Below are 14455 nucleotides of genomic sequence, written 5' to 3' on the forward strand. Positions count from 1 at the left end.
ATCTCTATTACCATCTCATTTAGTCTATGAAAATAACAGGTCAATTATTGGTAACGGAAAAGTTTGCAATTAGCACAATTAAAATAACAAACTACAACCTCATCACTTTAAAGCTTTGATAAATCGACTATAATCCCTCTTGGTAAGAGCGTCTCAAGTGATCTAACTAGCAGCAACGAACAAGTCCATAAGAAGATCAAGAGAATAAAAATTTTCTATATGTGACATATATATTTTTAGAGAGGGAGGATTAATGTTGTCGCTCCAATCTTAAGATTCACAGCTCCTCATGACATGACCCTTTACATAGTATATGATATTAATTAAGCATTTTCATTTATTACTTGATTGACATTTAATGCATTGCATTAATTAAACCACTTGAACCATGAAAATTCGCAAAAAACAAGAAAAAGAAAAATAACATGACATTAATATATTATTAATTATGCAATCCTCGATATAATAGATTATCATCTGATGATTTATATATAAAATAATATAAAATATATAATCAAATAATAATTCTGCACAACGCGTAGGTGAAGTGACTAGTTATCATCTAATAACAAAGGAGAGATACCCATCGACTATAAATAGGACTTTTGGGTTTACGAGACTTTTAGACTTCCGTGAGTAGAGACTTTTGAACTTAATTTCGAGTTTTGGACTTCCATGAATTAGGTAGGATTTTTGAACTTTCATTAGTTTTGGATCTTTTATACTTCCATAAGTTATGACTTTTGAACTTCTATGAGCAAAATGATACCACAATATTGTATAATTTGTAGTATTTTTATTGGCGGTGACTCATAAGGTCATCCAACCATAACACAACTTTGTCCGACATGACATCCTCCTAAGTGTTGCATCGACTTTTATATGCCAATATATATAATATCAGAAGCCGAAGCGACGCGTAAGAGAATGCCATAAAAGATAAGACTTATGTTCAAGTCGAGTTACTTTTTAAGTCACTATAAATTAAAACACTACAAATGGCAAAACATCATGAGAGTTATAGGCAACGGAGTTAGTTGTTATTGATGGCTTCATTGAGTCCAAATGCCATTGAGACATAGTGATATTATCATTCGGGTACATGCTCGAACTTCGTTTGTAATTGATATTTGAAATTCAATTATAGTTAGGGCCGTCTCGACATGGAACGGATCATGTCCAGGATCTATATTATGATGGAACAAAAGATAGTCTTAAAATGGAAAAAAAAAAGGTAGCAAAATCTATAGATTTCGTCGAGAGAGAGAACAAAAAAAAAAAAGTTACATTATCGGACATTCTTCTAATATTATCCAAGTCGACATGCAAGACTTAATATGCACAACCTCTTATACTTTGCCAAAGAGGATACACGGACTCGGAAACTATTACAATGTTAAAAACAGGTATAAACTAGCAAAGATCACCTTATCATTCATGCCTAATCCCGCGTCTCATCCTCAACCCTGCATCAGCATCCCTTTCGTTCCCAATTAAAACATCTGCCCGTGGGTTAGCAACTGGGGAGGAGGAGTTTGAAGCCTCGGCCTCGGCCTCAATTGGCCTCCTCCTGTCCCCACCATCCTCCCCATAGTTGTGGAGCCTGCGCCCGATGAGGTACCGGTCATCCCTTATGGAGTTATGGAGGTTCGTGAACCAGACGTGAAACCTTTTGGCACAGAAGCACACAAGGCTGAAGACCAGGCAGCCCAGCCACGCGAAGCGGTAGACGGCTGAGTTGACCACCAGAGGGTACCCGAGCACGGGAAAGACCCCTCGGGCAAGGACATAGGGCACACAGAGGGCAGTGAGGAGCTTCATTATGATGGGGAGGACTATCTCTCGGAGGACCCACAATCCCTGCAGCCTTGAGAAACCGTCTTCTCTTACACGCTCGAACTTCCACCGCCAGCTCTCATCCACAAATGGCATCATCTGGTCAAGCATGACCTGCCAAGGAGACCCAAGAGATATGAAAATGTTAAGTTGGAAGCTGTTGCACTATATCATTTCCAGAAGTCTCCATCGCATCCATTGTGGAAAAATAGTGCCAAACACAAGCACTAGTTCATCCTACCAATTAAGAAAATCGACAGTACATGCAAAGGAAGCAAGCCCGGGGCTTATTTTGGGTAAGGTCAGCTCTAATTTATATGTGACAACAGAAGTTGCACAAGAAATTACCAGCCGAGTCCAAATCTTCAAGAAGATTAGCCCGAGGGCCCAGTCTTGATACAAGAGGAAAACTGGGCTTTCATCCACAGGCACCCGCATCGGCACAATCACCAAAAGCTCAAACAGCAGCCCAATCAACACTGGAATCACAAATATCTGCAAGACACGAATATTAATATGCGGCTTAACTTTACAGAGCAATTTTCGGAAAAATGGAAAACATTTCCAAAAAGATGCTCCGTCTCCTTACCCATATTGACAATAGGGCAGAACTCTTGAAAACAATGCAACACCATTTCCAGATTTGGCCCAGCAAAACTGCAGCTCTCTTTGTTCTGAGGTGCTCAATGGTGTATCTTGCTCCAGCTAAGGCAGTCCAGATAACATAACTCCCAATGATGAAAGCATAGAGATCTGTCAAAAATTAGCAGGAAAAAAAGATGAGCATGCACATCCATCAGAACAGACGCTATAGATGAGAAAAATTCAAGCAAATTGCCTACCATTACACTTGATTCCATGAGTTATTGGGAGAAGAGGTATGGCATTAAACAATTTCCGCCCTAGAGAAACTGGGACCACTATCAAGGCTGAGTTGAAGATAAGTAAGGTCATCCAGGCCACCATCAGCAAGAGTACAATCCGGAGGACAAAGCTGTACCTGCTAGAAAAAGTCAAATATCAAAACAGTCAAATAGAGACTGAAGAAAAATATTCCACAAGAAATCTGAATATGTTGACAATTAAGAGAGCATAAGCCATATGAAACATGTAAAATGCAAGCTCACGTGTGATATATACAGAAGCCATTAATAAGCAAAGGTCCAGGTATGATTACTTATTCATTTATCACATTAGTAAGCAACTTTGCAGCATCAGTCATGACGATAAAAATTTGCAAATTCTAGCTGGTAGCAGCTACTACAGAAATTAAATGCACTCCTGTATAGAAATCCACTGGTTAAGATCATCAAGAGGAGGAGAAAGAAAAACTTTGGAGAAAAGAAATTGGCAATCATGGATCACTTCTGGATGTTTTTGCAGCAACTGAGCCAATATGCCTCAGACAGTCAAACTGGAATTATGGTAAAAAGTTAAAAACACACAGTAACAAACGAAAATAAAAATAAAGAGTTAAGATCCAACCAGAATGATCACTTGAGTCCGTGCAAATCAACAACAAAATGATAGAATTATATCCAATATAACTTACTCAGAATCAGACTGCTCATCACCATCATAATCTTCAGTGGCATCAGCATTCCGCAACAGAGAACCACCATTAGCATTGCCAGCAGCTGCTACAACTGCCAGTGCTCGGTCATGTCCAACATGTGGCACAACCTGCATCCTATCCTGCCTGGCAGGCTCACCGTTTCCATTTTCCTGGGCACCATTATCTTCAGGTCTCGGCAGTAAGAAATCAGTTAAGCCTAAAGCCCACCCAACAGCCTTGAACCAATAGTGGAGAAGAGATTTGATGGTTGTCCGCAACTTAAAATGCTCAATGGCAAATGGGATACAGATCTGAAAGAGCAGCATGTCCGCTGGTATTTCAGTAAATGGATCGGACACTCTGCAACAAACATTCATAACTTAGCTATAATTGTGATATAACAATGAAGAGCACAGTTTGCTTTGTACTATAACAATAGGAAGTATCAACTGATATCAAAAGTGCCAGCTTACGATATATCCAGTGGAAATATGGAGGGTGCCATCCTCATAGCAAGTTTTACTGGTAAAAATACCAGCATCACAATTAAACTCCCATACACTGCAACCGACAACAGAACCCTACGAGCATGTTTGTGGACAGGATCATCAATGAGATCACGGAATGGGTTGTAGTTTGGATCGGCGGGATCTCGTAGGAAGTATAGAACTCCATTACGCAATACCTGCAGAAGAATGAATCCGAGCGAAGAATATTAACATGATAATTAGCAGAATGTCTGGCTAAAAAAGAAAGTAGAATTTGCATAAGGCAAGATGCAAAGGGAGAAAACCATACCCCTCTAAGGAGACTGACAAAAATGCTTATTTGTAGCATGTAAACGATCCCCACAACCCAATGGACCAATGAACTTGCCAAAGGAGATATTGTAAAAAATTGAACTCTATGAGCCATTGACTTCCCAAACATCCGAATTGTGCAAACATCAAGCCACCACCCGCACATCAACGGAAATACCCCGAGTTCAATCACTAGCAGAAATGCAACCTTAATCATTGTCATCAAATGCCTCATTGCCGCCAAGAATTGCCTAAACAAAGATGGAATCGTCTCTGCAATAGAGGCAATACCATAGAACCTTCCCATTGTCAAAGGCTCGCCCTTCGTGAAGCGGATCAAGGCAATTATGCCCAGGTAGACTATCAATCCAGTAAATATAAGCAAATATCCAATAGAAAGAGTTGCTACATCAGAAATCCTTGATGCCCCAAGAGGGGCTGCCTTCAGAAGATCTCCTGAGAGCTGTGCCGTCACATTATTTGAGACTTCATTTAGCTCAGATGCAGTTGCATTCAATACTTCCGTGACCTGGGTTGCCATGCTATTATCCACTCCTTCAGATGATAAATTTGTAAGAGCAGTTAATGAATTCTTCAATGTAATATTTGCAAGCGTTAGGGCTGAGTCTGCGAGTGGCATCACTTTTGACAACACGCGGCTATTGGCAAAAAGCCAAGACATATAATAGATAGTAAACCGGCCCAAAGAAAAGGGAAGGAAGATTATGACTCCAAGGAAAATCATGTTGCTGGCCAGAACCTGCAAAGAGGAACTCTATACGTCAATGCATGCATCTTGAAATTATTTAAACAGGTAATCAAGCAGCAGAGAACTGAGAAAGTTTGCAGCTGACAATCTGAATCTACATCTCCATGAATACCTGACACAGGCTTCAAAGATGTATGACAATATTTGAAAAATATTTAGGTCCGATATATCATATCTCGTTCAATGCATCTACTAGTAGAACAGTGCCCAGCCCAGTAAACCAAAAACAACATTCTGCTACCTTACAAAGTAATTAGGGCTCAGAAAACATTTTAAAATAGACTAAGCTTCTGATTTTGAAAAGATGATAGAATGAAAGCACCTAAATACAGGATATTGTATCAGCGGAAATTAATCAAAAATACATCTTCAATGTCGCCTAGTTCCAAACAAGTCCAAATGATTTTAACTAATCACCACAAACTTATATTATATTCATGCTCTACAGATACAAGTTGTTACCATACTTAAACCCAAATTTTCACAAAACACAGAGCAAGTGGTAGGTTTGAAGTTTGAACAATCAACGGTTAAGAAGCACTCTAGGAAAATACATAGAAAACTTACTGCAAATTTCGTTATTGGAATCAAATAACAACATGAAGTAACCATCAGCAAGGAATCCGACTTACAGTGAAGGCATTCTCAACCAAGTGAAATACAGGTCCCTGCATACCAACCAACTCATCAAAGGGTACATCTTCTGCACCATCAGCATCATCCAGGCCATCAAACATCTGCTCAACGTGAGCTTCGAGCCGTGCTGCCTGCATTTCCCACCTAGCTGCAACATTTTCTGCATTCCTTCTGATCATTTGACCAGCACCAGCAATCCCTGGAGCACCTGCAGCATCCTCGCCATTTCCCTCTACTGCAACATTCCGATTAGGTTGTACAACTGGCCTTCTTGCAGCTCGGGCACCATTTCTATCTCCATCATCTTCTCTCTCAGCATCTTGACCCCCAAGCTCTCGTAAATGCCGGAAGTAATCTCTCAGAGAAGTAGCCCCAAGAAAGATGAACACAATGCTAGCAGAGAGTAGAAACCCGTGCAGGCAATCGGTAAGGATGATTGTAGTGGATAGGTGACTTAGGAACAGCCTCTGAGCTTCATTGAAACTCCTCACAAAGGCCAAACGCCATATCCAGAATGTGATAAAGGGTATGATGAGGAGCCAAACGGAAAGTACAAAACTAAGGCGCAAAAAGAACTGCAGCACATGACAAGCTTTCATCGCCATTCCAATAAGAAACTCCTGAAAGGGAAGCCTTGCTGGGGCATTCTCAGCATAGACAGGAGAGAACGAAAATGCATGCTTGCACACCTGCAATATGTCCATTGCATATATCAACAATCTCTATAAAGCAATACTGTCTAAAGCATCAAGAAACAGACAAATATATTCAAAACAACTAAATTACACAGGAGAGAGGTGCAACCCCGTTCCGGGAAACGAATGCCACATTGACGTAGGCTAACGCAGTTTCTTTGTTCCTACACCTTCATATTCTCTGTCAGCTAGTTACAATTTTTCAGCCCAATGAGCAACTATGCTCTGTACAATCATACACAACTCAAGGCACTCTGATTCAACCTCAGCTCCCATATGATCAAATTAACAAACCATTACTTAAATATTCCCACTTGAGTTCAGGAAACCCCATAATTTTTCACGGGAAAAAAAAAAGAGAGAGAGAGAAGAAAGTTACCTCTTCTTTTTTTTTTTCAATGAATAAAGAGTGACAAATTTTTAAGTAAAGCAAGGAGCTAATCGGACGAGTAAGAATAGAAAAGGAACCACTCCAATCATGTCGAAGAATTCTGGGCTTACGCAGACGAACATAATTAGAGCGAACTTGGCATTTTCTTAGCAGAAGCTCAATTTCATATCGTGATTAAAGAATAATTCCAGCTTGAATCCCATGAAAGAGCCGATCGGAAGCTCGTGATCATAAGAAAACTACCAAGAAGTGATTTTGTGGACAAACCTCGCACTGGCGAGCGTTGCTATGGTCAAGCCACTGGAGGAGGCAATCCTGATGCACGAACTTTATGCTCCCACTGCAGGCGCACGGGTACCGGAGAGGGTTCTCGGCGTCGCCGGGATTCCGGCAGATCCGGCACACGTCCCCCTCCTCCTCATCGTCGTCGAACCTAGCCGGCGGGGCATTCACCGGCGCCGAGGAAGCCGGCTCCGATTTCGATACCACCGGCGGAGCTTCATCAGCAGTGGAAGAAGACGCTGCCGCCGCGTGGTCGTCAGGGGATGGCGGCGCCGCCGGCGAAATCTCCATGCTGGCGAGGGGATCGGGGAGGGGGGGGGGGGGTTCAGGCAGCTGCAGGCCGAGTCGACTCAGAGGTGAGAGCGGCCCGAGTTTAGTTGATTGGATGAAATTGGAGGGGGGCAGGGATCGGGGAAATTTACGGGCTTCGAGGACGGAGATTGAAGAATGGGGAGAGCCGAGCCTCGGGTGGTTTCTCGATAATACCCCTGGCATCGGGTCCTCGTTACCGGTCGGCATTTATCCGGTGTAATGGCGGTTCCGTTAAAATGGCTTGCGGAGGATGACGTGGAAGCGTGTCGGTGGTCACCGCGGGAAAGAAACAATATTCAGTCGATGTAGATTTCCAAATTCAAAGCTCAGCTAAGAAATTAATGGGATTTGAATCTTCTTCTATTGCCATTCAACAGGATCTAGGCTCATCAATCTAATTTCATCTATAAGCAAAAACCCTATTCAGCATGACGCTTGATTTTTTTTTCCAAAAAAAAAAAACCTTCTCGGGACATGCAATCTATTGGGTGCTGAAATCACCGTGGGTCAAGATTGGTGTTTGCATGACAGTGCTTGGTGCATACGTGATCGATCTCCACTTAGTTAGTTTGACATAACTTACAATGACAATAGTTACGACTCAATTAATAATTATGTGAATAGTGAGTATGCAAATTTCGTGAATGCAATATGTGTCTATGATTTCGATAGGGCACCAGGAAGAAGGTCCTTTTCGATCAACTTGTGTAGCTAATGAATTAAATTGTCCTAAACATCATTCATTTCATATCGACTTTGGGCAACTTTGATATGATACATCTATCCTTAGCATGTCTTCGTGCTAGGATCGAAGGGAAGCCCGGGCATATTAAGAAAACATTGGCCCATAAAGGAAAGCACGGAGGCCCAAACAAGTGGGCTTTGACTATCAAGGCCCAATTTAATAGTCAGGCCCGATTGGCATATTTGTAATTTGATCCACAAGTTATGGGCAAATTTTGCAATTGGAAAAACCCTAGCCGCACCCCCTAATATAAACCTTCTGTTCTTTCAGCTCGCCTCTCACACTTCACAGGCAGCGACGGTAGGTCAGGGTTCTCCTCCCTTGGCAGCCCCAATCGAGCAGTTGAAGCCTCGAAATCATGGCGGCAGCTGTGGAGTCCGTGCAGTGCTTTGGCAGGAAGAAGACGGCGGTTGCGGTGACCTACTGCAAGCGCGGCCGCGGTCTGATCAAGATCAACGGCGTCCCCATCGAGCTCGTGGAACCGGAAATCCTCCGGTTCAAGGCGTACGAGCCCATCCTCCTCCTCGGGCGTCACCGCTTCGCCGGCGTCGACATGAGGATCCGCGTCAAGGGAGGCGGGCACACGTCGCAGATCTACGCTATCCGTCAGAGCATTGCCAAGGCTCTGGTCGCCTTCTACCAGAAGTACGTTGATGAGCAGAGCAAGAAGGAGATCAAGGACATCTTGGTCAGGTAATTAAAATGGTTCCTTTCACCTGGAAATTCACTTGTTTAGGCTTTGCCCTGTTTGTTGATGCCGAATTTCAGCTGTGATCGTGCAACTCCAAGGAAGCTCTGATTTTTGCTTCAAATAGGTTCATCTGCCACCATCTTGTAACCTATTTTGCCCATAGGGAGAGTTTGAGTTTCGTCAGTTTCTTAATGATCGTCTGTAGGATAGCAGACTGGCTTAATACTACAATGGCGAACTGTGATCACGTTTGATTGTTTCAAATTGAAAGAAATAAGAAATGCTGTTGACCTTGGATGATCAGGAAGTTTGAGGTCATGGTTTATGATCCATTCGAAATGAAGTGTATGAATATACTAGTGTGTTTTACGAATTGCCTGTGGAGACGAGCTAGTAAAGCATATAGCTAATGATGATGATGTTGGTGTGGTGATTTTGGCCAGGTACGATAGGACCCTGCTTGTCGCAGACCCGAGGAGATGCGAGCCCAAGAAGTTCGGTGGTCGTGGTGCTCGTGCAAGGTTCCAGAAGAGTTACCGTTGAGGGAGAAATTGGATGCATATTGGACAACTCCTTGCCTTGTTTTGCTTTTCCATTCATGGTTTCGGTTTTTTACTTTGGAGTTGAGGACATGGCTATGGATTCTAGAAAGTTGCTGCCATTTTGAGATATTAAGAAGCTTCTTAACGGACCATATACTTTGTGTTTGTTTTTGTGGACTAGATTTAGTGTCTCAACTCGTTGTCCGAGCTTATCAAAAACTGCCTCCTGAACTTGCGTATTCATACATCTTTGATGCACTCCGAGTATCGTATGAATTTATCTGCAGTATTAGTAAGATGCTCTTCGTTTCTTCTCCATAAATGGTCTTTCTTTCAAACTAAGTTCTACTGTTTCTCAGTGGCTTTTGCTTTGTTACGTAGTTCTAGACATCTAATCCAATGTCTGTTGAACCACTGATGCTCCTGGAGTCTGTTCAATGTGGCTGTTGCTTCACAATGAGTAGCAATTCTACGTTTACAATTTGATTGGATTCGGTTATGTACAACAGTGAGATGCTTGGAGCATTGGAAAATTGAGGGTCTGGTGTAATGTTCAGTTACACTATATCTAATGTCACCTAAAAGATAAAACTAAGGATGGTTCGCGTGCTTGTGTAAAGCAGCATTGAGTTGATTTCTATGTAGGAAGGGATTCGGGTTTGTTTATGTTCTTGTTTGTTGCGCGTCGTCGGTCTTCCTTGATGTAGGTTGTTCTGTGATTATTGAGATTGGGAAGAAAGTAAACCATAAATTTAAACATGAACATGAGGGGAAGATGGAGAAAAGTGGAGGCAGAGCACCTCAGTAAGTACACGATGCAACTCCCACTCTTAGGTTCTGTGCTGTTATAAAGCACGAATAAGGCGACACAGAGCTCGCTTATCCTGGAATGATTCCTGGAATGATATTGGCTACCACTCTTTGGTTCTGTGCTGTTCTAAAACACGAATAAGGCAGCGCAGAGCTCGCGTCCCTTAAATGACTCATGGAGTGATATTTTCCTCCGGTAGGAAAGAACATAAGCTGATTTCAAGAGCATAATCGCTTAAGATAAAATGCCCTGTGAGCAGACCGATGTAGAAGGAAACGCGCTTTTAATGCAAATAACCGATGCAGCAAATATGAAACACTAGCCGATGTTTACCCTTTTAAGTCGGATTGTGGCAATTTGTGTTGGTCTATATGTATTTATCAGTTTTCCTTTTACATTCCCCCTCGCCATGCCTGCTGCCATATTCACCTTAATCCCAAGCTTCGAAAACCGGAAGGTACCGGAGCAAATACAATCAAAACTTCATCCATTAGTGCAGACTCCAGAACCCGAACAAATCTAACCAGCAGAATACTGCATAATTGTCGAACTTCACTCGGCAATTCTGTTCCGTCCCCATTTCATTAGCTTGCACCTTGGCTTCATTTTGACCCTTATATACAGCTCGAAATGACAATTAACGAATGCCTTACTCTACATTCAACGTGAAGAAATGTTTCAACTGGTCAAACGATCTACCTGTAAACTCAACTACAGTTCGAAAACGAAAAGAAAAAGGTCCTAAACCCGCAATTTGAAATTTTGAATAATGAAATCCCGAATGAATGAACAATTCCTGCTAAATCTACCAATCAACAGAGTGTGATCTGTCCTTCTAGAAAGAATGAGTCCTCCATTACCTACAACAGCTGGACAGCAGTGAATTCAAGCATTGGGACTGGAAGAGCCACCTGAACCACTGGGCCCCTTCAGTAGCCCGGCCAATGCATTTCGAGTCTCTACCGCCTCCCCGGAGACTGAATAATCACGAAATCCCCGACTGTGAATCTGGTAATCACCAAGCCCATCAGAGAGGGAAGAATAGTCCTCCCTCATGAGAAGAGCATTGTGAAGGATCGAGCATGCCCCTATATAAGCCACTGCAGTCCTAAAATCCTCCTCAATCGGCTTACTCAGGACCCCCCAGTTCCTGAGGCTCGAGATAGCACGAAGCACCGGAAAGAGCATTGAATGGTGTGCCGAGTTGAAACTTTCTTGAACTGACCCGGGATCGGGATGGGTGAAAGGCACCATTAGCCAAGGAAGCTGTGGGTATCCTTCACCCCCGACCAAGTATTGATTCACACTGACCCCATTGACATTGATTGGAGAAGAACTCAATAATCTCTTCGATTCAATATCTTCATACAAACTCGACTGCTCAAGAACTCTGGATTCAGTCTTGTTGCCGCGAAATCCAGCAATAATGCTTAAGATCCGATTCGAGGAGTCGACAACTATTTGAGCGGCAATGTTCTCTTCCACTCGGCCACGGCCCATCAAGAGTCCAAACCGAGCACAACCAATTGTGCCACAGCAGTTCGGCAGGCCACCCACGGATTCAAAACCCCTTGACACTGGCTCAAGCTCATTAGGCCCCGGGAATGCGACCCAGAACCGGAAATTGGTGCAGAGGACTCGGCAGAGCTGCTTGACGCAGAACTGGGAGGTGGCCTTGGAGACCCCGAACCGGCGGGAAATGTCACTGTAGCTACTACCCGTGGCCAACCGGAAGAGCCCGATTCCTAACCGGAACTCCGTGGAGAGGTTAAGCGGGGAGCCCACGGGGTCCCGGCAATCGAGCAGGGGGTCGAGCAGGCCAGAGAGCCACTCGAAGGTGGAGGCCGTCATGTTGAAAGAGTTGATGTACGAGTCGAGGCTCCGATTGGGGTCCAGGAAATCTCTCCCCCCCGCGAGGATGGCATGACCCCCGGGATCGGGTTCGTGCAACTGGGCGGCCCTCTTCCGCTTCCTCGAGGCGGGCGGGATGGAGGCGGCAGCTTCATGGACGGAGGCGAATTGGCGGATTACGGGGAGGAGGACGGCGAAGAGGCTGCTGGTGAACTCGTCGGAGGTGAGGGAGAGAGGAGAGGAGGAAGGGAAGAGGAGGAGGAGGGCCAGGAGTAGCTCAGAGATCAGAGCTGACAGTAAAGCTGCCAATTTTCTTGATTCCATTCAAGAAAATTTTGTGTTTTTTTCTTTTTCTTTTTTTTTTCCTCCTCGGATTTTCCGATTTTTTTGGGGACAGAGAAATTTGGGATTGGGTTGTTTTTGTCTCGGGAATTGCGGTGGAGGGAGAGACAGTAGGAGAAGGAGAATTTTGTCAGAGGGGAGAGAATCAGAGTGGACGAAGTATTTAAGCACACCTGGCGCCATTGTCGGCTGCTTTGGAAGTTTCTTCCCCCGCACGTGCGTGCAGTTTCACCTGCTTCGTGCACGCGGAGCGAAGTGCAAAATGAAATATATTCGTTACGGGAAACTCTCGAGTATTACCGAGCTGGGAAGATATTTCATTTCATCTGTTATGAATATCGTAATTATTTCAATACTAGAGCTAGGACTAGGATGAACGATGCTATTTGGAGTCGGGATCTTGAGTTGAGGTGGCTCTAGCATCCACCCGTCTTGCTGTGGTCCCCGGAGATGGATGTAGCCTGTCGAGGATATGGTCGAAGCTCAACCACCCCGAACCGGATTTTGGAGTTTCGTCGGGAGGAGCTGGCTTTTTGAATCCTAGAGGAATTTATGGGCCTAGAAGTCCAGTGAGGTTGGCCCGATTGCAGTTCATCCACAAGGTCCAATAAAAAATGTTATTGGGACCAAAAAATTAAATGTGACTATTGCATGCACAATTGCGAATTATAATCTGTCAAAGCGTAACAGCAAAGGTTAGATACAATATGAGAGCATATAATATACTATGCATCTCTCGGACCGGAATGCACGTCTTCTTCGTAACTTGAGAATGCGGTATTTTCACGGTCGTACAAATAGTCACATTCAAGTAAAATTGAAAAATTGTGCTCATTAGAGGGCCAAAGGGCTTTATACACAATGGAGTCAATTGTCAAATGTGGAACTCATTCGGTTTTTTCATATGCTTCCAGTACGAACGTGCCCCATGCTCACTAGTCACTATCTATACTAATATTTTCTCATATTTTTTTTTCCTGTAGGATACTATTTTCTCATTAAATACAGAGAACTTAATAAAGTCCAAAACAATACATGTGTACATTCATACATATACGTGCATGCCTGCATGCATACATACGTGTAGATATATATATATATATTTGTGAAGTGGGCTGATTCCTCAATTATCATGACTTTTTCTCCTTTCAAAGTAGCATGTTAACAGTCCAATTCAGTATGTTTCAAATCTATATATAATAAATATATTAGAGCTGTTTCCTGCAACGAGAGCCCTTCATTTGTGCAACGAGAGTATGTCGCGTAGAATTCTTGAGCAATTCCTCACTCTGTGGTTAATCGACTCTTCATATTTCTCCTTCCATGGCGTTTAAAAGCTAAAGAAATAAATATATATTATCTAGGAAGATCGGTGGCCTTCAACAATCATGAACGAATGGATAAGTTTTTAAAATTTTACTCTTCATTGGAAGAGTAATTTTGCAATTAATTTCTCCGTATAATAAATTTGTTTCTCCATTAATGAGAATGAGAATGAGAATGCATTTCCTCCCCGTCATTTAGGAAATAGCTCCTATTCACATAAGGTATCATATTCAGTCGATAAAAAGAATCATCGAAAATTTTAAAATTCCAATTTGACTTATCTTTTTGTTAAAATAATCCTTAATAATAGATTTAAAGTTATGCATTATCAAAAATTGAATTAACGCCCACACTTGACTAGTTAACTAATCATTCACGGGAAAAAAATGGGGAAGTAAATGCTAATTATTTAAGATCTTCATTAAATGCATTAAATATATGTACTTTCTCTTAATACGTATGCAGATACTTGCCTCTATATCCGTCTGATAATATTCTCGTTCTTGTATGGCTTAATTCGTATTTCACTTGGATAATTATTTTACCTAAATTTTCAAAAGAAAAAAGGAAAATCAACATTTCAATGACGATGACGGTTATAGCTAGTAAATAATAACATAAAGAATGTTTTATCTGTTTTATTTCTCCCATAACGTTAAAAAGGAAAGGAAAAATGAATATTATGCTAAGCCGGAAGGATCTGATGAGAAAAAGATGTGAGAAAAATTAATAATGAAATCGTCAGTTGTCTAAATCCATACGATATAATTTTTTTTTTCTTACAGGATTTGATGTTAAAGTGCTTCCTTTTACGACGTGCAAAAAGTTTTCCGTTCAAAATACGGAGTTATAAAGGATCCAACCTTCCAAT

At 42.4% G+C, this 14455-nt stretch overlaps 3 protein-coding genes across 4 annotated transcripts; 1 reads left to right on the forward strand and 2 right to left on the reverse strand.

Annotated features, from left to right (window-relative positions):
• Positions 1–1220: 1220 nt before the first annotated feature.
• Positions 1221–7437, reverse strand: LOC116195614 (probable E3 ubiquitin ligase SUD1). 2 transcript variants are annotated; one of them, XM_031524900.1, is made up of 9 exons: positions 6950–7437; positions 5593–6285; positions 4190–4951; positions 3865–4076; positions 3389–3751; positions 2679–2839; positions 2426–2589; positions 2185–2331; positions 1221–1950 (listed from the first exon to the last, which is right to left on the reverse strand). In XM_031524900.1, exons 1-9 carry the CDS (start codon positions 7253–7255, stop codon positions 1432–1434), a joined length of 3327 nt encoding a protein of 1108 aa, XP_031380760.1. In that variant the 5' UTR covers positions 7256–7437; the 3' UTR covers positions 1221–1431. The 2 variants fall into 2 exon arrangements, with proteins under 2 accessions (XP_031380760.1, XP_031380761.1); XM_031524901.1 differs by having other exon boundaries at positions 2679–2836; positions 6950–7436.
• An 845-nt stretch (positions 7438–8282) lies between these two features.
• On the forward strand, positions 8283–9550 carry LOC116196579 (40S ribosomal protein S16). The gene is made up of 2 exons (XM_031526370.1): positions 8283–8714; positions 9156–9550. The coding sequence occupies exons 1-2, from the start codon at positions 8380–8382 to the stop codon at positions 9253–9255; spliced, it is 435 nt and encodes a 144-aa protein (XP_031382230.1). The 5' UTR covers positions 8283–8379; the 3' UTR covers positions 9256–9550.
• Positions 9551–10535: 985 nt separating this feature from the next.
• On the reverse strand, positions 10536–12404 carry LOC116196578 (protein ANTAGONIST OF LIKE HETEROCHROMATIN PROTEIN 1-like). The gene has a single exon (XM_031526369.1). The coding sequence runs from the start codon at positions 12238–12240 to the stop codon at positions 10951–10953; it is 1290 nt and encodes a 429-aa protein (XP_031382229.1). The 5' UTR covers positions 12241–12404; the 3' UTR covers positions 10536–10950.
• Between the last annotated feature and the right edge of the window lie 2051 nt (positions 12405–14455).

The sequence above is a fragment of the Punica granatum genome, chromosome 2 (genome assembly GCF_007655135.1).
Source record: "Punica granatum isolate Tunisia-2019 chromosome 2, ASM765513v2, whole genome shotgun sequence".
Lineage (NCBI taxonomy): Eukaryota > Viridiplantae > Streptophyta > Magnoliopsida > Myrtales > Lythraceae > Punica > Punica granatum.